This window comes from Motacilla alba, chromosome 4, assembly GCF_015832195.1.
Source record: "Motacilla alba alba isolate MOTALB_02 chromosome 4, Motacilla_alba_V1.0_pri, whole genome shotgun sequence".
NCBI lineage: Eukaryota > Metazoa > Chordata > Aves > Passeriformes > Motacillidae > Motacilla > Motacilla alba.
Genome location: NC_052019.1, coordinates 29,264,047 through 29,291,436, shown reverse-complemented (window position 1 = coordinate 29,291,436; position 27,390 = coordinate 29,264,047). Strand labels below are relative to the sequence as shown.

General features: G+C 37.4%; 1 protein-coding gene across 11 annotated transcripts in view; it reads right to left on the bottom strand.

The window, feature by feature from the left end:
* Positions 1 to 27,390, bottom strand: part of SLC7A2 (solute carrier family 7 member 2) — a 53,919-nt gene that overhangs the window by 9,986 nt on the left and 16,543 nt on the right. For 2 of the 11 annotated variants that reach the window (XM_038135505.1, XM_038135506.1), the window contains exons 2-9: positions 15,943 to 16,004; positions 11,199 to 11,266; positions 9,595 to 9,985; positions 8,200 to 8,355; positions 5,086 to 5,251; positions 4,596 to 4,732; positions 3,721 to 3,943; positions 1,108 to 1,247 (exon numbers count right to left, since the gene is read on the bottom strand). In XM_038135505.1, coding sequence (XP_037991433.1) covers positions 1,108 to 1,247; positions 3,721 to 3,943; positions 4,596 to 4,732; positions 5,086 to 5,251; positions 8,200 to 8,355; positions 9,595 to 9,970 — 1,198 coding nt within the window. In that variant the 5' untranslated portion in view covers positions 9,971 to 9,985; positions 11,199 to 11,266; positions 15,943 to 16,004. Of the gene's footprint in view, positions 1 to 564; positions 702 to 1,107; positions 1,248 to 3,720; positions 3,944 to 4,595; positions 4,733 to 5,085; positions 5,252 to 8,199; positions 8,356 to 9,594; positions 10,032 to 11,198; positions 11,267 to 15,942; positions 16,246 to 27,390 lie in introns of those variants that run through there. The other 9 variants (XM_038135507.1, XM_038135510.1, XM_038135512.1 and 6 more) reach the window with 7 other exon arrangements.

The window sequence follows — 27,390 nt, the reverse complement described above, 5'->3', positions numbered from 1 at the left end:
ATGTATGTGTGTACATATATGTGCAGATACATAAGCCCCCAACACACACACAGCCCCTTAACCACAACTTGGTAAGCCTATACAATAATCATTTTCTTTTAAAATTTAAAAGACAATTTAAAACATCCTTGTAGTTGACAGAAAAGTTGATCTTGCTGCAAATGTATTTTTTTTTTCTTGTATCTCATTAAAAAAAAAAAAAAAAAGTGAGTCATTTTCCCCCAATACAGATGGGATAAATATATTAGGTCTACATCAGACAAGGAAGCCCTGTCAGTAGAGCATCAGCCTAAGGGACTCAGATTAAGTAACAAGCTTATTCACCATACAGGGGTTAATATTAAAAAAAAATTAAAAACTGAATTCTGTGGCATTAAGGCCATCACCACCACCATGATTGGCTTGATCTGGAGTTCTTACACCCATTGATTACTCAGTAATTTTATTCCCATTGTTCATGCAAGGGAAGTTAACAAGCAGCCCATTTCAAAAATATAAAGTACCATGCACGTGCATAGAGTGTTTAAATCTCAGTTTTAAGTAACACGGGCTTTGAGAGCTTACCAGAGATGACCCCTGCTGTCAAGGTGGCAGAAACTGGTGCCTGCCTCTTATTCACTTTGGCAAGAAAACTAAAGAGTAAACCATCACGTGCCATGGCAAACAGAATTCGGGGCAAAGGGAACATAGAGCCGAGAAGACTAGAACAGAAAAATGTATAGTTCAAGTACAGGTTATTAAAAGCACAAAGCTTTACTGGTAAACCCAACTACACAAAAAGAAAGCTTGGAGGAGTTAATGGGTTTAGGTATAGTTTTGCTTAGGCTCTGTGTTGCTGCTCTTAGGATCTTGTTTGGTTGACTGATGTTCTTGGTTTTGGGTTACTGTTTATTTTGACCCTAGGCTCTGAAAGCACTTGAGATAAACCAACAAGTAAAAATCTGAGGTAGAGGAAAGTTTTACTGGTAGACTACTTTACCTAGCAACAAGCAGATTTGATCATTTCAGTCCAAAGCAAATCAAAGCTGCACAACAGTGGTTTATTTCCATATATTCAATGTGTTTAGCAGTGCACCTTTCTTTACAAGGATCAACTCTTAGTCTCACCTGCTACTGCACCAGACGATAGAGTAGCAACTAGTGGGGTCTTCGTTTTGGAATTGATTTGAGCTAGACATTTGAAAAGCAACCCATCCTTCGCCATAGCATAGATTACACGTGGTATTGGGAAAATGGATCCAAGAAGACTGAGTAAAAAGCAAACACATGCAACATGGCAAACACAATTCATGCAGAGTTGTATTCATGGACAAGATAAAAAATGTTAATTAATGGCATGTATAGAAACAAAATGTATGGTTGTAAGACAAAACCAGAAAGCCCCATAGCCCAAGGCACTGCAGATCAGACACAAATAGGTTTTTTTAACTGCAAAGTTGATTTATCATTATTATTATATTAATTTAGGTAATAAAATTGCTTCATTATACAGAATCCAGATTAGCAAGACAACTCTCTTCCCATCACCATAGTTCTTGGGCATTAATGGACCAGGAATATGTTCCAGATCCCACTAACTATGCAATTAAGCTTTAGTATTCCTAGTGAAAGTCTGTCAGTCAGCAGCAGCAAATAAATAAGCATAAGCAGCATCCCTTACACTCTATATTTCCATGTAAGCCTGCTGATTAACAGTAATTCAAAGTAAGCACCATAAAAGTGTACTTGGGCAAATTAATTATTTCGATTAAAGCACCTCTAGGCAAGCTGCATTAAGACTTTTTTTTTTTTGGAAGAAGTACAGCTAATTAATTTAGATGTTATTAGAACACATAAAGCTTTTAAACTATTGATAACTTGAAGCTCTTAAACATACTTCTTAAATTAGGTGGTTTCTTTCCCTCAAAGAGAAATACTTTTATTAAGAAAACAAAAGGCAAAATCATAGCCAGTATAACCTCTGCAGAAAGCACACAAGTTTTTAACCAGGTGAAGGGTTTCCTTTCCTACTTTAGAGAAGCAATGATATCACTTAAAGAAGGCACAGCTCTTACATGCCTCAGGTGCTAGGTACATCCAGTAATGCTGCGGGGCACAAGTATTAAGGGTAGACAGGAGAGTTTTATTGCAAATTAACTGATTTTGATGTATAAGTGTACCTTCCACAAAGAAGGTGCATTCCAAAAAATTCCAGAAGTTTTTTATTATTTTAGCTTTGTAAGGTTCACTTATCCTATCCTTCTTTATGTACTGCATATATAATGGCAGTATTAACAAACATCTTTACCTGGCAAAACGAGTTCAAGACATAGCACAGTAACAGGAAACTAAAAGCAATTCATCCCAATGTTTTTTCTTCATTGTACCTCTAAACTGAGGAGCATGAAATACAGTTTCTTCTTTTTTTGTTCTAAACTAACATCAGTCAACAGATTGAAAGATTAATCTCTCCACCAGAGTACATATAATTCTTCAAAATACAGTGGAAAAAGAGACCGACAGTTCAAATTTCTAAAAATTTCTTAAATTTCTTACCATCTCAGTTCACTTTGTTTTCTAGTATTAATTTCTTTAATGTATTTTCTTATATATAACTTCTACTATTTATCAATGTAAAGAAAAAAAACAAACAATGAAACCCTCAAACCTTAGGGGACCATGACAAATATACAGAAAATAACAAAAATAATCCCAGGATGAACTGTGTAACTGTGACATTCTTCAGTCAGTCCTACATTCCTTTTAGTTCATGTTTCTATCCCCTCCTGCATCTAAATGTTCCTCTCCCTTAAACCATTGCCCACAGTCAACAAAGCCTCATATTCAGGCTAATGCCTGCAGGGTTCTGTCGGAGAGCTGATAGTGTTGGTGCTTCCACAGGCAACTTGTTTTCCTTTGTGGAAAGGCAGCCAGTGCTCTTACCACTGAAGCTCAAGGAAATGACTCCTTACCTAAATAAGCTCAGGTAAAAGATCGGCATCAGCATTTTTCCATCCCTAAATTCAAGTATCAAGCAATTTTCTATTTTGTTAAAGTGTTTGTATCATATTACAATTGAGGTGTAAAATATTTGAACACGTACTAATATATATTGTGCCCTTCGTGATCTTTTTAATCAAAATAATCTGTTAAGGTACATTCACAGTTTCACAAAGGGGAATAAATTACGATTATGGTATTTTCACAGCTATAGTCTGCATCTCAAATACCCACACAGAAACCACAGGAGGGGATGATGCCAGAAGACAGACTGGCTGCTGGAGGAAAACAGAGACAGGCAATGAAGACGAGGAGTGGAGCTAGTTAATCATGTCTTCAATTTTGCCTGCAAATACACAGACCCCATAAAGCTACTGAGTCACTGGGAATGGACAGCAAAAAAAAAGAAAAATGGGGGAGGTATACTTTGTCAGTTAATAAAGATAACTTGCAGGTCATATGTTTGAAAATACTTACTTATATGTAAAGAAAATGGGTGTAATAAGCTTCTACCAAAGAGGTAGAGTTCAATAACAGTACAGTTAAAAAAAAAAAAAGAGGAGCCTAAATTAACACAGCTACTGTCAACTAGACCTGCTTAAGTTTAATACTTACTTACAATACTTATTGTTAATCCTTTACATGGACTGAGCCTTCAAAATGAACGCACGAACATACATACAACTGTAATATATTATTCATCAGCTTTTCCCAATAGAATTAGTATTTCAGTGTCTTTACCTTGTAGACAAAGCACAGAGGGATCCCACTGCTACAACGTATTTAGCAGGACCCCATCCAACATATTCAAATGCTACTGGCAGAGGACTTTTCTCATCTAGCAGATAGTATGGCATCATAAGTGTCAGTGCAGCTGAAACCAAGCAATAGGCCATGAAGCAGACAAGTAGGGACACCACAATTCCTATGGGTATGGCTTTCTGAGGATTCTTGACCTCTTCTCCTGAAAAAAGGAAAAGAAAATGCCCCACCAAAAATTTGTACTATTTTTCCCCTTCAGCTTTAAGAGACAACATCAAACACAAATCACTTGTTAATCTAAGTCATGGGGAATCACATCTGTAATAGAAGTTTTAAAAACCTGAGTAAAATAGACTGAGACACACAGAACTCAGTATTTTGTTGTCACAAATAGTGTTAAAATAGTGGTAAATTAAAGGTCATAAAATACATTTTATATGCAGAGTATTCCAAGCCTGTAATTTTCAGTTATTTACCTACACGTTCAATGTACTCAATATAATCATTGCCTATCAGCCATTGGGAAAGACACCTTATCTCAGAGAACTGTTAAAGTGAGCAGATGATTAACATTATTTGAGCAGAAAAATTGTATGCTAAGCACTTTCCAGACTTAGAAAGCAGCAATCATTTCTTTAGAACAGGAATTAAATAAACAGAACCTCCTCCTTCTTCCCAGAAAAACAGCCATGTTCAGGAGTGAACTTAGACTCATTCTACATTGACTGAAAGAGCTTTGGAAGAAAGCAAAGTAAGAAGAGTAGACAGAGTATTACATTGTTTGTGGTTCTTTGGGGTTTTTTTGCAAAAAAATCCCCATGGTAAACATATACACACATATATAAATACTATACCAGTTGTTGCAATGCAGTCAAATCCAACAAAAGCATAAAAACAGGTTGCAGCACCAGCCAACGTTCCTGTGAAACCATATGGCATAAAGCCACCACTCCCATACATACTTGTCACATTTTCATAGGATGAACAGTTCCTATAAAGAACAAAAATAATACAGCAGAGAGATAATTTTTCACCCCCATTATTGGTAGGATAAATACATGCACCCTCCTACCCTAGAACTCTGAAAAAAATGTTTAAATGTTTTCATCATGACAGAGGTCTGCTTTACAAAACTTCACAAGATGACATTTTTATGTCCAAATTTCTAAGAAAGAGAAGAATAACAACAAAAGGAAGAATGTCTGAGTCAAGTAACTATCATCTTACTTGCTTTGAACTTTTTGACAAAATATATTAAAATACTAATGGTGTTTATTATAATAAAGCATGTGTAAGAGAAAACTACTTGGAATATGAGAAAGTAAATAGATTTTTAAAAATTACTCTGTTACTGCAGTAAAGTTTCTGAGATATTCTTCACTTTTCTTCCAGTTGTCAACTTCACCTTTCACAAAACCAGAAATAATAACGAAGAGTAGGACCAGGATGTTAATAGCAGTGAAAATTCTATTCACCCATGCAGACTCTTTTACTCCAAAAGACAAAAGACCTGAAAAATAAAAATATTTTATAGATGTGAATGGCCCATTATACTAATAAAATGGCATTTAAAGAAGGGATACATGTAAAAGAAGGGGGGTGTGTGCGTATAGACACAAGTACTGTGAAGAATACTTAAAAAGCATCACCAGATTTTTTAAAAAAAGCATTATCACAAACTTGCTAGACTCTTTAACAGCATGAAAATAGGCAAATATATTGGAAATCACAAAAGAGAAAGCTTCTTCTTTAAATATTTAAAAGTATTTTTAGCAATGGCTATTTTACTTCTCTGACATGCCAATCCATATCTCTGTTTCATGCCATGGAGCTACAAGAATTCTATGCTTTGCAAAAACAGATTGGAAGAATATATTCCCTACAGAAGATTTATCTGTTAGATTAAGAAAACAAGCACAATTACTAAATTAACAATATGACTGATTGCCCCCACATTGTTCAAGGCACACACATCAGAGTAAGTCCCACTCCCTAGTTCATTAGTAACAGCTTTAAAAGAAATGCAGGCCTCATGTTTGTAACACTGATGCATAGAGACCCTAGAAAACAGTCAGATACAAAACACACATGGCTTTAGATTACATCTGAGTAGAACATTTAAACAATCTGAAAGTTATTCCATCAGGATTCTACTTTATCATTAGATTTCAAACAGTTTTAAGTGATAGAGTGTTAGCAGTTTAATGGAACAGACAGTGAGCAGATCAGGAAAAATTAAATACAATTGGAAAGTTTTCACAGGTCCTTTGCACTCTAAGCATTTCCACTAATGTCACATACATACCTTTCCCTCATTATTTAGAGATTAAGTCTGAAAATTTTAAGCCTCTCAAAATAATGTCTAAAAGGTTTCTGACTCCTCTAATGAGATATCTGCTATCTTACCAGAACACAGAAATTATCTTATGAGCTGCTCAGGTTTTCTTCACCAATGACATTTTTATTGAAATAGATGTATGCTTTCTTCAGCTCAGTTTTTCCCAAAAAGGTAGTGTCTCAATCAGCCTAATGTAGTGTGAATCATAGTTTGTCCATTTTTAAGGTCCTTTCATTATCAAAAAAACCAAACCAAAACAGAACAAAAAAAACCCAAACCCCACACAAAAATAAACCCCAAAAACCCCCAAAATTAAACAAACAAAACCTGAAAAACCACACAAAAACACAAACAAAACAAACAAACAAAAAACCAAAAAACAAAAAACCCAAACCCCACAGATTTCTGTGTACTTTCCCTTGTGCTTAGCACATAACATTTTCTGTAAACCATCACCTGCTACTCCTATGATTCAGCTTTACAGAGCTCACAATCCAATTACTGTATCATGCTCAGCCTACACAGTCCTGAGCCATCCCCTCTGCCCCTCCTTTCAGCAGTGGGGAATTCCACCCAGTTCAGTCACTGGGGGTTTGGCTTCTGATCACAGACACCTGGAGAGGCAACTTGCAGCACAAATGGGAAAGGAGTGAAGAAAGAATGGTGGTAGGGATGAAATGACAGGACCCAAATGAAAACTCAGTAGCAGTGATGAACAACAGGGGAAACATTTCCCCTTTTTTCAAGAACCTCTAATTCTTATGCTCTGAAGCAGCAATGGCAATGGAGAAAACATAAAAGATATCAGCATCTAAACTCGGACTGTATAGTTTGGTTTGTGGTGTTTCAGTGCTCTGCTTTTCAGAGTGTCATTTTTTGTCTCCTTTATTTGCAAGAGGTGAAACTGAAAGGTCTGTTCCAGTTATATTCCACATTCACTCCCAACCCTCCTAAGGACATAAGGGTCTGAACTGGTCCTATAGGCAGTAGTGAGCCACAAATTTGGCAGGATGCTGGACTAAACCTAGTCAACTCCCAGATCTTTCTAAGTATAGGAAGCCATTCTTTCATGTACAGAGACCTAATAAATCTTCAGATGCACTGAAGATGGTCATTCATGGTCATTCATTCTAGCAATAGGTACAACAGAAATGTTTTCCTGTGTCAAAAAAAACCCAAAACACTCAGAACCAGATAACAGGTTATATGCATACAACTTAGTTTCGCTTTCCACAGAAGAAAAGCTTCTGCTTTGGTTTAATCCAAAGAGAGAATGAACACGACAAGTATATGAGATGTGGGTAAGACCTCTACTGAATATTGAAATGCTTCTAGTATTGCCTGAAAACAAACTGCACACTTTAGAATACACTTCCTGCTTCCTTCACTCCCAGTGCCAGTAGGAACATTTCTATATGGTAAATAATTGTTAAACACAAACATGGAAATAAGTTGCAGTATTTTTGAGCTTTCTGATCCCTCAAATAGGAGGTAGCTAGTGTCAGTGTTTGTGATTTAAAAGCATGATACATGAGTAAAGACAAAAATAGGACTTGGAAGAGTAGACAGGAAAGGTTTACTCAGGTTTCAAACTGGTCTGTTGGTCCATATAAGTACCTTGGGGTGCCCGTTAGGTCAAACAAAGTCTAGGATAAACAACAGAAGACTTTAAAAGGGGAACTTTATTATATACCAAATGAGTGAACAATTTAGGTGGAAAAAACCCCCTTACAAATGCCCACTACATGCACAATATATAATTTAAGGAGACCACATCACCAAACTACACAGCTTAACCTCGAGGCCACTCCAGAAGCATTTACTGGTGACAGAGTCATGAAAACACAGAGATCTGTGTAATTTTCCTGTTACCATCAATCTGTATAATGGGTTTTATAGAAAAAAGTACTGGCAAGTGATTAGTTCATGCCTCAGTTTCAAGAGAAGAGGGTGTATGTGAAAATTTAGTCATATATATTTAATTCACAGAGCCACTGGGCCAGTACAAAATGCGGCTCTGAACTTCCTTAGGGTATTTCTGGTGCAAAACCTTACAATTTAGCACTTTTAACTGTAAAACACCACAAACACCATAAATTAAGCAATATACATGTTCTTACCTGATAAAAGTAATATAAGGAGTACAGCAAAGAAGTCAGGATACTCTGCCAGCCCAGAGTAATTCATTTTGAAGTAGGCACTGAAGAAATGACCAATCCGTTTTCCAAGAAGTTCATCAAAGGTGCCACTCCAGGCTCTTGCTACACTTGATGTACCTTCATAAAACACATGCATATTTAGGGTTTTACAGTGGGATACAGCTACTTCTACTGAAAAGGAAACAAAACTAAGCCTGTTGCTACTTGTATTTTAAAAAGCAGAGCCTGTGATGTTTGTTTTGCAGAAGAATTTTAATGTTTAAGAATTTTGCTTGTTAAATGGTAACAAGTTTTTCTAAAACCAACATATATAATTTTTTGCCTCGTTTATTCCCAAAAGATGGCAGAAATTATTTCTGTGTCATTTATGCCTGATCCTGGAAGAAACTTATTTCTAGCTATTTCTAATTTCTATGACATATGTTAAGCAATAAAAAGTAATGTAAGAAAGCACTTTAAGAAAGAACATAAAGGCAAGTTTGCCCACCTGTAAGTAGGGCAAAAAAAATTACTAGCAAGACATACGTTACTGTAGTCTGTATTTAATATTTAATACTCTCTGTAGCAAAGAGTGCACAACCGAATACAATTTTGGCCAATCTTAGTTGCATGACTCTCCTCTCAGGAAATACCTTTTAACACAATACTGGGGAACATCAGTTTTGTAATGATTTGAGTAACCATCCTGTAGGTACACATCTAAAGTTAGGCATGTTCATACATAATATAATGGCAGTCTGGAACACTTTCCTCCAGGAGAAATAATTTTCAAATCCAAAAATATTATCTCTGCTGAAGCACCGAAATAGCTGTTTGACTATCTGCCACATAAGTATTGATTTTACTCAAATCTGGTCAACTTTGTGTTTTATGGGATTACCTGATAGGACAACACTTAATTGGCACAAGGATATAGTAGCAAGTCAGTACTTAAACACCATGACTTTCCTCTAAGATACAATAGTGGAGTCCCTGTAAATGTCCTTGTTGTATATATTAAAAAAAAAATAAAAAAAGTTTTTTTTGTTTTACTGAAATTATTTTTGCTGACCAAAGATGGCAAATAAATCTTGTTTATTCTTGTGCATCATCACAGAATTGTCTGACACAATCTTCATACAAGGTATGTGGTTCATATGTCACACTGTTACAAAAATATCTTGCAAAAAAACTATTTGCAATGGTGATGTACAGAAGAAAATAACCTAATCAAATTATTTTGGTTATTTCATCTCGGCAGGACTAAAAAGAAAGAGTAGCTCAATGTAGAAACAGAAAAGACAAAGAGCCCTAAATTTGTATCTTTTATCTGCTGTCTCAGAAACCTCTGGGAGCGGTGTTTGTTCTTAAGCTTACCTATAATATAGGATAAAACGAGATTCCAGCCAGTGATAAAAGCCCACAGTTCACCTACTGTAACATAAGTGTACAAATACGCAGAACCAGTCTTGGGGACACGAGCGCCAAACTCGGCGTAGCAGAGACCTGCCATCACAGATGCAATGGCAGCGATGAGGAAAGAAACAATGATGCTAGGTCCAGAATCAGATTTGGCTACTTCTCCAGCAAGGACATAAACACCAGCACCAAGGGTACTCCCTACTCCCAGGGCTATCAGGTCCAGTGTTGATAAGCATCGGCACAACTTGGTGTCCTCGAGGCTTTCGCCGCCGATGTTCTTCTTCCGCACCAGACACCGAACAAAGGACAGAGCCGTTCCACAGGGCAACATGGTGGATGTAGAGCTCTGAAATAAAGGAAATTATTCCAGAATGCAAAAGTTAGTGTTGAATCTGGTGAAAAACAATGGGAAAAAGTATTTGCATTAAGAACTTTAATCATATCTACTAACCAATATATTCACACTGTTCTGTGACATTCAATAAGATGGCCGGTGCTTTTTCCCCAGGAAACAAATTAGGGATACACTATTTCTGATTTTATATGTAACACTTATGTCCCCAGGGAAAGAGATCCATTATACTTAAGTTTATTACATTGCTGTAAAAAAGAAGAAATTGTTTATAATTATCTGCTAATGGCCACTTAGCCACTTCTAAAACAGAAACAGCCTCTTATCTCATATATCATAGAGCCTTTTAAGATAAGGATCAACACCAGCATAAATAAGGGGATGTGGGATCTAAAACTAAGACTATAAACAGCAAAAGTTTAAAATACATTACTCCGAGAGCACCAATTCAATATCCTTTTGTCTTTAAATACATAGATTTTGCCTTCAGAATTTGCTTCAGTGAGAACTGCTTCAAAGCAGATTAAAATAGTGTTTCTACTCTCTCACACACCAGTGAAGTTTCCCAGATCTAATTATCCTTACAAGAAATCTTTCACACCTCTGCCTAACAATCATCTAACAAAACCTGATGGGCTAACCACTCATCCCATGCCAGCTGCAGTTTTTCAGTATTCTTAGTGCCTGTCGCAGTGTGGGATGTAATCAGCTCTAGCACACAAGCTCAGATTCTGTGACTAACCTGGTCCTGGGGGCCAGCAGGTGGGCAGTGCTTCTCTGGCCAGTGATATAGGTGCCTGCTAGGAGCAGCAGTGATACAGCTTCCCAACCAAAACAAATGGTCACTGAGGGTCCAAAGAATTTGCTTGGGAGGGATGACACAGGCATCCCACAGAAACTAATAATTTAAAGAAGCAATATTAATTGCAACAAGTTCTGTTGTAATCTGTCTTCATGTATTTGTTTGAATTGTATGGTTGATGGCTAAGAGTTTGGTAAGAGTCAAGCAATACCATTTGTCATCTTCCCACACCGATGTTTGTCTTCGCAACTCATACCATAAATATCTATACTCTGCTCATGATTTGTTAAGTGGAACCCTCCTGGGAACTGAAAATCTATTTAATTTAGACAAAGTTACTCTGCTGGTTTATTTCTTCCTGGTCTGTATCAGTTTCCTAGAACAGTAAAGGACATTTCTACTTACATTACTTCAATCCACTAACAGCGATGGCTTCGTATGAAGATGGATAGTTCAATTAACAGTGCTTGATCCTAAAACAGAGAGTCAGAAGCAGAGCGTATCAGGAACTCTGCCATCCCTATACAAGATTGCTTGGGGGAAAAAAATCACCAGAGAACAGAAAACCCATTTTCACCCTATTCCTGTCATAGCTCCCCAAGTACACTCAAACATGCCAATTCTGCCTTCAAAGAGCACCCTTAAGAAAAAAGGTCTCCATTCCCTTTTAAGTAAAGGGAATTTGACAAAGGGTAGTGAAAGGAATTGAATAGCTGTGGACAGTGATGCTTCATCCCCTTAGAAAAAATATAGGTGGCCCAGTACAGTGGGAGGAGGCAGACAGGAAAGTTTCCGAAGCTCTGCTGCAATTAGGCAGTCCTTCCAGCACACCAGGCTCCCAGAGACAAGAATTTGCCCATGGTATGCAGACTCACCCACTATGAAGATTTCACCAGTTACAGAAATCTGATGACATTCGTGTCGGCAGACATCCATATCTTCTAAGGGAATTAGTACTGAACTGTTCAGACAAAACTTCCTGCTGTGCCTCCTGAGCTCTTCAGGAAGAGCAGCCTTTCTTTGGGCCTGAGGCTGAGGCACTCCACTCCCACACAGCCAGGTTTATTTTTCCTGAGATGTACTTAGACAAATATTCTGAAGCTACTTTTTTTTCTTCCCCTAATGACAGTTCTGAAGATGTAGCAACTACTTAGGATGTTATATTAATATGCTTATTAGTCTGCAGCCCATGTGACAGGCAGCAACACTCTTGTGACTCCATGCCCTTCACCTTAGCAACTTCAATGTTGCAGAAACATAGCATTTTTTAAGGAATTATTTCTCCCTCCCCCAGATAATATTTCATTTCATAATTCATTAACATGAAAAAATACTCTGGCAGATCTTGTTCTCAGACCACTAAGGAATTTCCAAGACTCTTGTTATTCAAATGGCATTTCAGATCTGCCATTTGGGACAGAAGCCCTGAAAATTGTACAGTCATTTACTGCAGTGGCTGGTAAGATATTATATTATGGTTATCTCTGCTATTATATGCTAATATCTCTGCATATTATGGTTTTCTCTGCTGAGAAGGAATCTCTAAGGCAAAAAAGGAGGAGTTTCTCTGCTTCTGATTTCTGCTTCTTGGGGAGAGGAAGGAGGCTTAGTACTTGCTAGCCACAAGCCAGTAAAAGACACCTCTTCTAACAGAAACCCAGCCATTCTTCTTTAGCCTTTAGAAACTGGAGCACAACCAAAGACAAAGTTCAGTATACAAACTTTGTGTCAGTAGAGGAAAAAAACCACATCTCACATGCATGGCAAACTTCTCTTCATAATTATATCCATCCTAACATGGACTTGACAAACACATGCCCTTTTACAACAACCACTGGAATCCAGCACATCTTTCACAGTTTCCTACACTAAGTATGCCTAAACTCATAGCAAAAAATGCCTGAACCCTGCTTCACAACTTCTGTTGCTGCATGCCAAGTACTGTACCTCAGGCATGGCCTCCTTTCAGATTTGGCTGAGACATTCCAAGATGTCATACTTGATAAGACAGTGCAGCAGGAAGAACTGATGAGCTTACGAAGTTATTTGGCTTCGAACAGGACCAAATGACATAGGTATGAGGTGACAAGTGTCCTCAGAAATAACTGACAAGTGTAATGTTTTTCTGAGGTGTCCCTTGTGAAGCAGATCCTTTAATGCATTACCCCTGCGAGAGAACAGCCTGAGCAATGGCTCACTGCTGGCCTGTGCTGACTCACAAGCAGTTTATCAGAACACATCTCATGCTAGAATACAAACCTACAGGAGCAAATAAGGTAACAGCTGGGTGTGCCTTTTGGTGGCAGCATTGTCCTAGACAAGCTTATACTGACTGCCACCACACACTCTTATAAGGGATCTTATTCCTGCAGACCTACAGATCTTATTCCTAAGTTTGGGCAAATATTAGTTTTCTTTTCTGCTGATCTTTATGGCAGAGAGGAAAATGAAGTAGTCTAAATGAGCATATTAAAAATGATCTCTCCTACTTTTTGACTAGGAGGTTTCAGTATTTTCCTAACCGCTCCTTTATTTTTCTTCCTTTCCCTGCTGCAGCCTCACTGTGCCTCATCCTAGCACATGAGTGTGGGCTCTGCTCTTGGCCTCTACTGTTGTGAGCTCTGCCAGCGCTGGCCTGGGCCCCTGCTGAATGTGCTGCACAGCTGAGGAGCACTGGCTCTGCTCTGAACCTTCCTGGGAAGGCACATTTTACAGCTTGGGAAGGGGCGTTTTCGATAATTACACTGGGTAATCAATCAAGAAGGAAGTGAGTACTTTTGAGGCATCTCTGGTGCACCTGTCCTACATTTCTTGGAGCAGAGTTGGATACCTGCCTGCCTTTGAACAGCAGTGTTAGGCATGTAGCCTGCAAGGACCACCAGTCAGGGTGGGCTGTATTGTTATGCAGTTTAAACAGAAAAAATATCGAATCCTCACCTTATACAGAGCTTAAAATTAGGCAGTGAGCAATAAGAAACCACAAAGGAAAAAGCCCTTGAACTCACCAATAGCATGCAGTTATTTCTAATTACTGTGTGGAGACAACCTGATTAGTGTCTCATGCAATCCAAGCTGTGCTACGCTCCTCTTTGAAGTCTGCCTTACAGAGAGCGCTGCATCACAGGCAAAGCAAGTTTCACTTTGCCACAAGCAAACAGCTGTGAAGTCTGTTTGTTACCAACGTTGGCAGGCTCCTTCTGCTGCACACAGCCAAGGTGGCAGCTCTTTGGCTCCGCATCTGCTGGGTCACTGCACTTCTGAAGGTTCTTTGGACGAAGTTTTAATTTAGCTACAGGTTATGCTATAAACACCGCATGCACCTCCAACAGTCCTTCAAAAAAGGCAAGGCTCAGTTCAACTGTCTTAGACTTGAGGACCAATGACCAGCCCTTATGGAAACCTCCTCCTTCCTTGAGCGAATTCCTAGAGAGAACTGCTAAGCTATCCACACTTCAGTTTAGTTTAACCCTTTCAACCACCTTCAACAAAGATACGGCAAGGAGGAAAGTAGGACATAATTTAGACAGGAAAGGAACTTGACAGATTTATCTAACAGAGGGAGGAAAAAACAAAACAAAACTTTCTTATGCCTGGTGGACTTTCATAGTATTTTTCAGAGTACCTGAATAAGCAGTAAGCAGTTATTTCTCCAATCCTTTTTGTTCTTTATAGTCTTGGGTAATTTTTTTCTCTATAGCATCTGCTGATAAAATCATCTTAATTTCAGCCACTCCTGGCCAATTGTAAACCAGATCATTTACAGCGTGTCCACTACACATCTGAATGCCAGTCCAAGAAGATGAGCTCAGCCTTACAATTCATACCACCTCTTTGTTCAGGTGGATGATCAGGAACATTTAATCATCATCTGTTGTTAGCCTTCTGCTGTCAGGAAATGTTTGGTGTCAAAAAATTTACCTTCAAAGTCCTACAAAATCTACCGTTTCTGCAAAGTATTTTTCATGTAAAAATAATCTAATCTAACCTCCTATCCCCCACAAAATTAAAAAAAATATGTGGATATTGGAGCAAAGAAAAGTAACTTACATGTTATGTGCCAATAATTTTATTTCCATTAAAATAAAATTTTAATTTGATTGTCTCATACATGGTTTAAGTTAGTACACATTAAACCCAAGCTACACATGGGAAAATCCAAAGTTTTTCTGCTGTTGCCATTCAACTTTTCCCACAAAATTTTCAATTAAAAATTGTAATAAAAAACCATAAAAATCTCATATGGAAAGCAAATGTTATAAAGCAATATGAAACCTCTGAAGGTTTTAGTACTGTTGAGATTTATGTTTAATGATTTTTGAAGCCAAAATAAAATAAAGATATTTTCCTCAAAACTATTCCGTTGAGCTAGTATTATATAATATACTATTAATTTTAGATGCAGTAGTTAAACATGTCAAACAGCATACCAATTAAGGATAAAATACTCCAATAAGTTTGTAACATATAGAAAACGGGAAAATATAAATAAATACTGGTTAATACAGAATAATTTAGCATATTTTTTTCAGCCTCATTTTTCCTGAAAAACCTGTAAAAGTTTATGCATTTTTCCCCATTAAGTACATGTAGCATTATTCAAAATTGCAGTATTACATTTATTAGATCTTGTGCAATAATATGGGAAAGTAAGGTCTTGTGAAATAATGCAAGTAAAAGAATACAGAGATGAAGCAAAACTAGGATCCATGGATTGCGTGTTTGCACACACATGCACAGGCAATACATTATTTTACTGCAAGTGTCCTAAAAATTCATGTGGTGCCCAAAACGTTCACAAAACTCCTATAGACTTGAAATATTTAAAGCATCATACTTCAATAATAAACCATAAAATTGGAAAGCAGCACCTGTAACAGAAGTATAAGATGCATAAATGGGAAAAGCAAAGCAAGTTTTGTCATTCAAAAGGCAGAAACACTTTCTAGGCAGACTGGGAAGGAAAATATAACTGCATCTTCTATATATTAACACAGAATCTTTACCAAAGACAGAATAATGCTGTAATGTAAATAAACTGCATACCACAGCTCTTGCTACTCAAACAGCACATATGTTAAAGGCAAGGTTCCCTAAGATAACCTAGGCTGCTTTCAGGTTACTTCTTTCAGCAGTAAACTTCATTACTAACCTGATTCAGAGCAACTTCTGCTGGGCAAATTTCTGCTTCTCTTAGGCAGTCCCGAACTCCTGCTGTCATAAATAGAAGAGTAATGACTTAAAGTGATTTTATTAAAAGACTTGCTTTAAAAGCCAGCTGCAGATGGTGTGGGAGCCCTCAGTGTTGAGGGGTGGAGGCTTGGCAGCCCAGGTGATTGGAGGGCTGCTAGCTGGCTAGCTATTTGCCCAGCCAAGAGGCAGGGAGGGAAGGAGGCAATCTCACTGGTGTTCAGATAAATCCTATCCACTCTTCATGTCTTCATGACACAAACCCCAACTAGAATGCCATTTCCCGGATTTAAAATGCCTATGTCAGGGAAACTAGTCACACATCCTGAAGGAAATGCATGGGGAAATCCCACTGTGATACCCTTCCATTGCCCTTGTGAAAAGCAAACTGGTTTTCAAGCATATTGAAGGATGCTTTGTGATGTTTTGAGACCTGAGTAAATTTTAGAAGAATATACATAATTTTGGAAGTATTGCTGTAGCTAGAAGCAACACAGAAGGCAGATTATTTACAGAGATGGGTTAGAGCCCATTCTGAACTGGGGTAGATGTACCACAGATGATCTTCTCCTTTATATGGCTTGAAATGAAAAATGCTGAAGACTGGACTTAGAACAAGCCAAACATTCCTGTGACACAACCAATAAATAAACCTGAATTTCTTAAAAATCAGCTTCCAGAATAAACCAAACCCCAATGTATAATTTACAGCTCTATTTTTATTACTTCCAATGACAGACAACCCCACTCCAAACATGTAATAGTATTTCCAGCCAGTATTGTTCACAGCATATTGTTTCCTTCTAAACACTCGTGTTTCAATCACTTTATTTTTGCTCAGCTAACATAACATAAACCTTGCAGAGAAAAGTGCTATGCTTCTCATCATTAAAAGGTCTTTCCTAGGAAAATATGTAGAAAAACACATTGTGTAGCAGCCCACTGCAACTTTCTCTCAGCTTTTACTTTTCCCTTCGTGTAAAGTCTGCCAGTGCTCCAGAGCAGAGCACTTTTTGCTTCATGAATAGCCCTACTTCCTGCAGCCACACACAAGGGAAAAATACAAGCTTTCCTCAGCTCTCCAAGATCCAAGAAGAAATGCATCCAAGAAAGTATGCTTCATAAGGATGGGCTGTGTTTCAAGATCAGGAGTCCAGCTTACATTACCCAAGCCAATTATCTTCTGACAGGCAAAAACATATTAAGAGAAAAGGTCTTTTTTGCTGAAGGTCTGCTGATGACAATGCTAATGCTTCTCCTCATGTTGACCTCATCCTTGTTGAAGACGAACTTTATCTCTTTCACAGTTAATACACAGTCAGAAGATAGAAGCAAGAAGTTATGCTACAGGTTAGGTTCCTTGTGCAGAAATGCATGACAATCACTTTCAAGTAACATCACTCTGACCTGTGAAAATATCTAGGCATTTTTTTAATCAAACTAGCACTCTCTAACAAGTCCATGAGTGACTCAAGAATTACTCAGATGGTTCTTGAATGTCTCCAGTGAAGAAGACTCTGAATCTCTCTGAGCAATCTCCGACAGTGCTCTGGTCACCTGCACAGTAAAGAACTTCTTCCCCATATTTAGCTAGAACTTCCTGCGCATCGTTTTCTGCCCTTTGCCTCTTGTCTCGTTGCTTATCTCCCATCTGTGATAACAATTCATCCCAGGTAGCACCAGTACGCTTATGGATCATTACAATGACAGACTGGGCTGCTTTGGTTTATCTGACTTTCTAAAACTTAATCCTAAGAACAGCAGCACACAGAAGCTACACTGCTAAGTCAAACCTAGATTCCTCCTGGCTCCCAGTCAAGAGGCAGGGACTACGCTGGCTGGTGAAATAAAGTGGCTTACATCTGTCTCCCCTCGACCTAGTGCACTGTGGGGTAGATCAGTACATCCCCATTACACAGTGTTTGGATCAAAGTATTTGTCTGCCATGGACAGACACTCAGACATAGTTTTGGGTGTGTTTTCAGTAATACATGATTGCAGCTACCATGTTGCCACCCAGCAAAGGTCATTTTTGTAGATTCAGCTGAGAGGTGTATCTGTGTAGCTGAGGGTGTGTGACAAAGCAGCATGAGAGAGATGATGATAAAGCACCGGGTCTAGTGGGGGATCAGTGAAGGATGCTCATCAGACATGCTGCTCTTTGGACAAGACTGAGCAGATAGAGTGCTGTCTGGAGGCAGCTTCCTGGTATAGTATACCCAGCTTCTCTATCAGAGGAGATTGCTGTTTCTCTCCACGAAAGAGCTGTGGTAGATCCACTTTGTGGGTCCCGGTTATCCTTCCAGTTATAAATCCAGCTGTGTTTGGACCAACAGCATTAAGTTCTGACTTTAGAGGCTCCTTAGAAACTACATCACTTTGATGATCTAAACAGCCTCATCCAAGCTCATTTCTAAACCTGAAATCCTGCATCATTTCATATACATACCCCAAGGACTTTTGTAGCACATTCTTTGCATTAAATAGTTGATCAGGAATTCTCTTCTTGCCAGGAAGTGGTTGGCCAGATTAGAGTGAGTGAACTGAAGGACAAAATTATTTTATTTTATTTTCCTATGGAAGGCTCCTTTTAAGATTTTCCCCGAGAGTATGAACATATTTTTATATAGTTACTCAGAAATTCATGCTCAGAGGGTTTTAATTTTACAAAAAAAACAAACAAACAAAAAAAAAAAAAACAAACAAAAAACCCAAACAAATAATTTTGAAAGTCTTGCACAAACTGAAACAGAGATCTCAGAAGCCCAAGTGACAAAGTGATTAAAAGCTGCTCTGTTGTTGACTCTGACTTGTCTCACAGGCACAGCCTCACAGCTACAGACTGTGGAGTTTTACATAACTAGAAGTGCTAACTGTGCACACGCATACCCATGTGCTTGCCCATGTAACTCACCAAAGTTAAACATGAACAAAAGTGCTTGCAGGCCCAGGCCTTAGTGAACCATGGCAATCTCTCCACTTTGCAACCAACTGTAACAAACTCAACTTTTGTCATGCACAAGGAAAAAGAAACACAACGTGTTCTGTACACTTTGTGCAGCTCTGATGGGTTATGAGAAGATGTACTGGTATTCATAAGAGGATTCATCAAGTAGCCAGCAAGAGTCTTTTCAAGATAAAGTAATTACATTTTAGTGGTTTTTACTCGTGGTTCTGATGAGAAAAATCCAGTATAATCTGTGTGCTAATCTACATAAGATGATCATAAACATTCAAGAGAGAAAGAATCTTCATAAAGCTCAACAGTACTTTAGGCCGTCTCTATAAACTTATGACAGGATCATTTCTGAAGAGAATAAATTACAATTCAACACTTTTTAAAGGACTTCCTATTTATTAAAATAAAATATGTTTATTTTAGATTGCTTCTCATGGTTTAAGCAGATTACTGAAACTAGTTCCTACAAAATATTATACAGATTAAAATACAATTATCACTTACCTAGTCCCTCAACTTTTCTTTGATGATTATTTTTTTCAGTTTGTACTTAGAAAAATACCTCAAACCCTGAAATTCTGTAAAAGAAATTTATAAAAAACCCCACATACTACTAGACTAATCCAGGCAGGAAGAATAAACCTGAAATCCTGCATCATTTCATATGTAGCAGGAAGAAGGGCTACATTAGCACAAATTCCAGTTAGTTTTTTAATCCAGGAATGAGTAATTTAACCTAATATTAAGCATGTCCCAAACAGCTACTAGCTGCCATTTGCTGAATTCCAAATATTCCCAGGGGCCTAAAGGAAATTTTTGTAGTGTTGACTCACAGTGCTGTCCCTAAGTCTAAAATCAGATTTTTGAGAAGGAAAGTAACTATTTAAAGCCATACTTTCTATTAAAAAAAAAAAAAAATCCACACATACTTTTTTGGCCTTGAATACAGGATAAATATAGATAGGAAATTTAGATTAAAAAGTTTATAACACATACAAAGAAAAACCAAGAAAATCAAATTTAATACTAAGACTTGAACTGTAGTTGAAAATAAACTATGATGCTATGTCTTGTCAAAACTGAAATGATTCTGTTTGCATCTCCCTGGACACCTGGCAAAGGTGTGTCAGATGCAGCTCCACACTGCAGCTTGGGAAGGAGCAGGAGAAGGCACCACCAGCCAGCTGAAGCATGAGTACACTTACACATCAGAGACAGGAAGTTACAAACGGGCTTTCAATAAGAGCAAGGACAAAGATCTAACAGAAGACAAACTGTTGAGGCATGGTTGATTTTTTGCGGTATAAGCTATTGGGTAACATCTTACTCTGCTCTTTTTATAAGCTTGTTTGAAATTACAACATATTGGACTGAAGCAAACGTTAAAAAAAAAAGATTCAATTCCTGACAACAGTCCACGTTTGAGCCAAATGTGAGATTGTACATCTAAAGGCCACTTAGGTAGGTAATTAGGCACATTCCATAGAAATCATCCCAGCCCATGGAAATTCAACTGACATTTAAAAGTAGTACTTAATGTCAAAAAAGACAAAAAACCAAGCTTTTTTACCCAAATAATAAGGCTCTGGCTTATTAATTATTAAAATTTATATTATGTATAGAGATAACAGTTTTTTAGTTATTCTGAATGTGCTTCATTTATAGCTTTTTAAGTCACCCTGTTCTAGTTATTGCTTTCTTCACTACCCAAATTAACCAACTGAAAGTTTATTTCCCAATCCTTCTGTAATATAGGACTTCCACTGGCTTACTGTTGCTCACCCCAGCCAATCAATCTCTTTTCTCAGTTTGGATTTTTTATTGCTGGAATATTCGTGAGTGTTTTTTAAATTTGTTTTGTTTGTTTGGTGTTTTTTTCTGGTATTGTTTTTATTTTTCTTTAAAAACTTTCAACGGCGAAGGTTAAAAATTATCTTTTTCCCTGTATCAAAAAAGAAAATCTTTCCAGTTACTATCTTTAATGAACATTTTTTTCCTATAACAAACAATTTTGTCCAGAAGATTTCTATTAACTCTATTCCTACTTAACAATCATTTTCCCTTCTGGAAAATGATATGAAGGTTGCTTTTTTCACTTACCCTTTTTAATCAGTAACAGAGCTTTACCTTTCACCCCACGGTTACTAAGTTTTCAGTAACAGCCTCTTGTGTAAGACACAAGCAAAAGCCTCTCAGAAAGTTAAATAAGATCAATTCCCTCTATTCTGTTCTGTTTAAAACCTGACAGAATCAAAAAATAAAGCTCTGAAAAATTAATAGAGATGTATTTACAAATACATTCCTGGAATATTTTTTTCAGTGATGTTAGGAAAGATACAAAATGACTGCAGGATCAAATTTAAGTCCCAAACATTTCCCTGATGAAAATTTTACTGATTTGCACAAAAGCTGTTGATTCTCTAAAAGAGACTTAGACACTGGTTTTAAAGTAGAAATAGCGAGATTCCTTTCACTTGCATAAAATCCTGAGGTCACTTCTAGACTGTCTATAAAGTCTGTATTTTTTAAGTGGCTTTCCTGTGTGCTCCTGGGCACTTCCAGAGGGGAGTTGAAGAGCCCAAAAAATAGCCTAATTTCATGGTACAAGAGTGGAAATCAAGCAAAGAACTAATGATTCACCTCATTTCTCTCTCCTCCCTTCCTAACCTTGGCTGGCTGGTTTGATGGCTTAGGTAGCACCAGCTCCAGGGGCTCCTACTCTGCTGGGGTTGTCCAGTCCCATCCCTCTCAGCCCATCTGACCAGTGCCTCATACACTAATGGGCTCCAGTGGGTCTTTTTGTTTTAAAAAGCAGGGCAATTAATATTCTGTGCTGAGTCACTGAAAACCATTTAAAATAACTCAATTTCATATGTATTAAAAAGTGGCCTTTCCCCCTATTTTCTGTGGGGGCCAAGAAAGGAACAAGAGTTAGTGGAGAAGAAAGAAAAGCTGAATATATATAATTTAAGAATAAAAGAAATCACCGATGATCCCAGAAATAGCCTCACTTACAAAAATATCATGAAGCAGGGGAAGGAAGGGAATTCCTATTATGCATCTTATTTGTTTCTATATGAGTTTTTAAGGCATATGGAAAAGATGCCATCTCAAACAGTTTACAAAAACCCAATAAAAATCTAGGTCTAATCAAGGTATCACAACTTTCTCATAATGCAACATCTAAAATGAAGCATGTTTTAATTATCGGCCAATTACAAGAGTTTTTGAAACTTAAGTTTGCTTTCTTTTGCTTATAGAAATCCAAGAATTAGATGCACATTGTTTATACTCCATATTTCTTTTCTCTTAATCCAAAGGCAGTAAGAATTTAAGAGATCCTTGCATAAAAGTTTTGAAAAATCTCCTTTGAAACCAAATACTACTATGAAAGAATGAAATTTTAAGTATTTAAATTAGGATTCTTCACTGGATCTGTACTGGACTTTAAATATTAAATCAGAGTTTACTTCCATTCTGTGTGAAAATGGAACTGTGATTTGCCCAGAACCACTGCCACACATTGCACACACCAGACATAGCATGTCTGCTAAGTGCACTGCTGTGATTTATTTTAGGTTTATACATCAGAACAATACAAAACAACATAAACAGAAAGGGTTAGTTCACACGATATAAATAAGCTGCATATGCAATGCTTAATCCCAAAAGCATTAAACAGCATTCTGTGGTCTGAAGTTACTGCAGTTAAAACCACCCCTGGATTCCTTGCAGGTACTTTCTGCACCCTGCAAAATCAAAATTTCAAATATGAAATCTCCAGAACAATAAGTCCCTGCAAAGTCACTAGAGCAACCCTGTTACAGAGCACCACCCTTTGACATTAAATGTGGCTGCTCTAGACAGACATTCTCAATATGTACTGTACACATCAAGATCATATAAATCCAAACATCTAACATGATTTACAACTGAGATAACTAATGCCAGAGCATTCTCTTTTCATTCTTGGCTTTAAATAGCACCACTGCATTTAATGCTTCAGGAACAGAGTTTGAAGAACATTACAACCTTCAACTGGGTAATTTTTTGGAAAGACTTTCAAATTTCTCAGTATTTTTTAAGCAACTCAATAAACAGCTTGACTGCATGTAATATCTCACAAGTAGAACATGACTAAGACTTCAAAACACAGCAAAAGCCAGTACTGACCTCCATAGTTGCCCACTGAGATCTTGCTGACAGATTTCCAGGGTGGCTAGCAATAAGTACAGCAAGTGACCCTAACCAGGCTTTCCAGAAAGCCTGAACAGGCTGCAGAGCTCCATGATGCAACATAACAGAGCATACCCTCAACATCTTCTGAGGGTACATCAAAAACCCTCTGTGAACTTCCATTAAGAAAGAAGTATCTATTGTATTTTGATAAATCACAGCTATGCATGACACTTGCATAATCGTTTTGAAGACGTGCTTTCAGGTCTATGCAGATTTTATGTAACCTTTGAAGACCGAAACATTGGCAAGTCTGCCTGAGGAAACCAGACCTCTTGGAATAAATCCAGGTTCAGCAATAACAAGAGAATCATTTCAGCAGAGCATTGAAGATGCACAAATGCTGGGTCATAAATCAATGAGTGTTCTGTAAAGAATAAATAACATACAGAGTAACACAAACATTTGTGAGAAAATCCAACTCAGGTGTTCATGTGTGTTTCTGTACTCCCAGCCAGCCAGCACAATAGTTCTTGACTTGCAACTTTATCTTCAATATAAATCATCTGGAGGTATTGAAAAAGCAAACAGTTTAGCAGTTTCACAGTTTTATCATGAGGCAGTTCTACTTATAAAAATCAAAAGTCGTTTGAACATTAAATTGCATTTACTCTACCTATGAAGTTACTTCGTTGGCTACCCAATAGCTCAGAGGAACAAACCACATGAATGTTGCCTGCAGTAATATACTTGCAGTACTAACTGATGATGCACCAGTTAAATACTAGCAATTATGTTTTCAAGGTAATTTGTGTCACGTAGCAAACAGGAAGTTGTTGAGACAGCCATTACTTCTCCCACATGAAGACTGGGTGAAATACAATTTTCCAATTTTATTTGGTTGTGGCAACAGATGGTCCCATAAATGCATAACTTTTTATTCTATCTTCAGCCAACACAAAGCATCCCAGTTAACATTCTGTACCACCTCCTCCTCTCAGTAACTTTCTTCCCTCGCCACATCCAATGATCCTGAATGGCATGACCAACATCAGACTGAAAAGGTCAGGGGAAATCACACAGATCATTCCCTCAAACATCCTCTTCTAAGATGTACTGAACATAAGCAATACAGAACATCAAGCCCATTTATTTACCAACTTGTCTCCTATTTGCTCTTCAATTCTATGTTCATATATCTCTTCTTTTCTTATCTTTCACTTATTTAAGTGAAACAAGATATTTCTCCCCTTATTTATTCCTGAATCAATCACTTTTTCTAAATTGATACAAAAATTAACCTCATCCTCAGCCACCCTATGAATAAAATGGGAAAATCCCATAGAATGCTAGATCCTAATACAGCCAAATATATTTGCTGAAAAAAACCCACTCCAAAGCACAAGTCAAGCCCTCAAAAATCCAGACACTGCAGTAAGTAAAGTAGCTGTCACCAAGGAGATATCCTTCCATATATGCCATATATATATATATATATATATGTGGCTTTGTGTGTATCCATGAGTGCAAATGACATTATTTCCCAGTTCCTACTATACAAAAGGATACTTTTATTCTGGCTGGATCGCAATTTTGGAGTAAATGTGCTCTGCTCGCTCACTTTCTTCTCATGAGCTCTGGAAGCAACGACAGCAAATTGACTTCCAGCTACCCGTGCAAGCAGAGGTGGGGTCTGGGGTCTGGCCACAGCCCATTCCTTACCTGCCCCAGGAGAAAAAGGAGGCCAGGACAGAGTCACTGTCTCAAGGGCCAAACCCAGAGAACAAGCAGTTGAAATGCAATGGTCTAGGAAATTACAGGCAGGAAAGATCAGACACCTCATTTCAGCAGCTGCTTGCAAAAAGCTTTGGACATCAGGTATCTTGCTTCATAGAGAAGTTAGAATACAATCCCTTTGGGGTAAAATACTGAATGGAAGATGTCATAGAATTTACTTCTGATTTTAAAATGCCACCAGTTCCCTTACTAGTACTAGATAGGATATTTCAGCAACCTACTGATTTTTATTGAACCTGATCACTGGTTAGTATCACCTGTAAATTATACATGTTTTCATAGTGCAAAAAAAAATTGGCATGAAGAGTAAATACATATTCCTTATGGAAACACTATAAAAACATGGATCTTTAATTTTTCTACACCAGCAACAGATACTCATAAATGAATTTTGTTACATAAAATTATTATAATCAATGTCAAATCCTTCATGCCTTATCTAAAAAAAATTCTTAGCTAGTTTCAATAATAATCAATGCATCAGAAAGAATACCTTGGCTAAGACCCTTTCTCACCTATGCATTCCTTTATTGGCCTTCAGAAAATGCCACTTTGGCATGCATTTGTCCAACTATTACTCTTTATTTCTGTCCCCAGAAACTTAGCCAGCAATGCACATGCATATCTCATGCATCTCAATTTCCAGCAGCTGAAGAGGCTTAAGAAATGTTCCCTGTGATCAGACTCCCATAACTTCCAGCTACTTTCTTTCATTTCCCTGTATTTTTGACTTTTTTCCACATTTCACATACATACTAGGTTCAAATTTTCATTATTTTCTGCCTACTTCAATCATGATTCATCAGACAGAAAAATACTAAGATACAGTAATTGCTCCACTATGAAAATATTCTTGAAAATGTTTTAAATTGCTTCTAGTTATACAGTAAGGATTGTTTGTTTTGGCTCAAAAAGAACCCCTAACATAATTCTAATGCTTAGAAAAAAAAACAATTTAGAAATACTTTGATGATAACAGAAGGAAAACTACTGCTGCTCTTCAGCATTTTTCCACTGAAATCTAAAAATAATAAGTCAAAAGACCAAAATACCCCCAGTTTGGCAAACGTTATGTAGCTTTCTCAAACAAACCATCCAGAGTTCAACATCTGTTATTGAACTACCTAAAACATTATCTATCAATTTTTTGGTAAAGAGGAGGAAAAAAGAAGAAAAATGCAGGAATTACTAGTCTGGGCATCATCCATTAGTAACAACATGATTCTTTCAGGTTATTTGGTCTGTGATAATAAACCATTTTGAAAAAAATGTCCTTGTTAAATGCTATCAATCTGGTATACTTAAAAGACAAATAAAAAGCTCTAATTGAAGTAACAAAATAGGATGGAAGTTTGGAAATTCGAGGCAGGAAGTCTGGGTCTAGATAAAAGGATATGAAGGACAAAAAGCTCCTTGCGATTTTGTGGATTAAGAGCAACTATGTGCTTCCTGGCAAAGTTTCAGTGGTGCACAAATTGGACATGTTTTTTCATGCTAGCCAAACACGATTTTAGAAATCTATCACTATGTACATAGCAGAATTTCTGGCTAGAACAAAAGGTAAAAAATCAACGTTGAAGATAATCCAGGTGACTCACCTGGGATTAACTGTCATCTTCTTCTGATTTAGGCAGGAATTTATTTTCTGTAGTCTAAGTTCCTCTCTATTTCCAAACTCTGCATGCACAAAATTTTAAAAAAGAAGACAAAAATCAATGAAATCTGATGCTCTGCTTCAGCACTGCAGATACTTAAGGAAACTGGCATAGCAGCCTGTCTGTTGTGTACTAAACATCTGCAATTACTTTGCCTCTAAATAATGGTAGATGTTTTGTCTCCTCGTGTGTAACTCTCCAGTAGCACAAGCAGTCGTCCGACCTCACTCTGGTTATCCCTAAAGATTAACTGGATATGACACTCTACAGTCTCTTGTTGACGTAGAGAGAAATTTTTGAAAATTGAGAGTACAAGTCTGAAAAAGAAAAATGCTGTTCTTCTAGCCATGCATCACAAACAGATATTTCTTCTGAAATTTTCAAGGCAACTCATTTTACATGTGAAATGTAAAATTACCTATTAGCTAGGTAATGTCCTGAGCAGGAAGCTAAGACTTCACAAGAGTACAGATGGGCACATTTCTCTCACTCTGCAATTCTCAACAGTAGCAAAGAGAAATGAAAAAAAAAAAAAAAAGAAAACAACAAAAAAAACCCCAAAAAAACCCCACCAAAACAAACTCCAAATCATCAGAACTGATCAATTATCTTCAAAAGAGGCCTTAAAAGACTGGGTTTTTTTCCTGATGGTAATTAAAAAACCCACCACAAATAGTAGACAACTGTGTGATGGCCAGGAGTACTTCTGAAAGGGTGTTCAGGGCAGGCCAACAGCAAAGGGATGAACTGTCCAGAGCAGAAAAAAAGAGGTTTAGTCTTGAAAGATATTGGTGGACTCTGCACTGGACTGCAATGATTCATA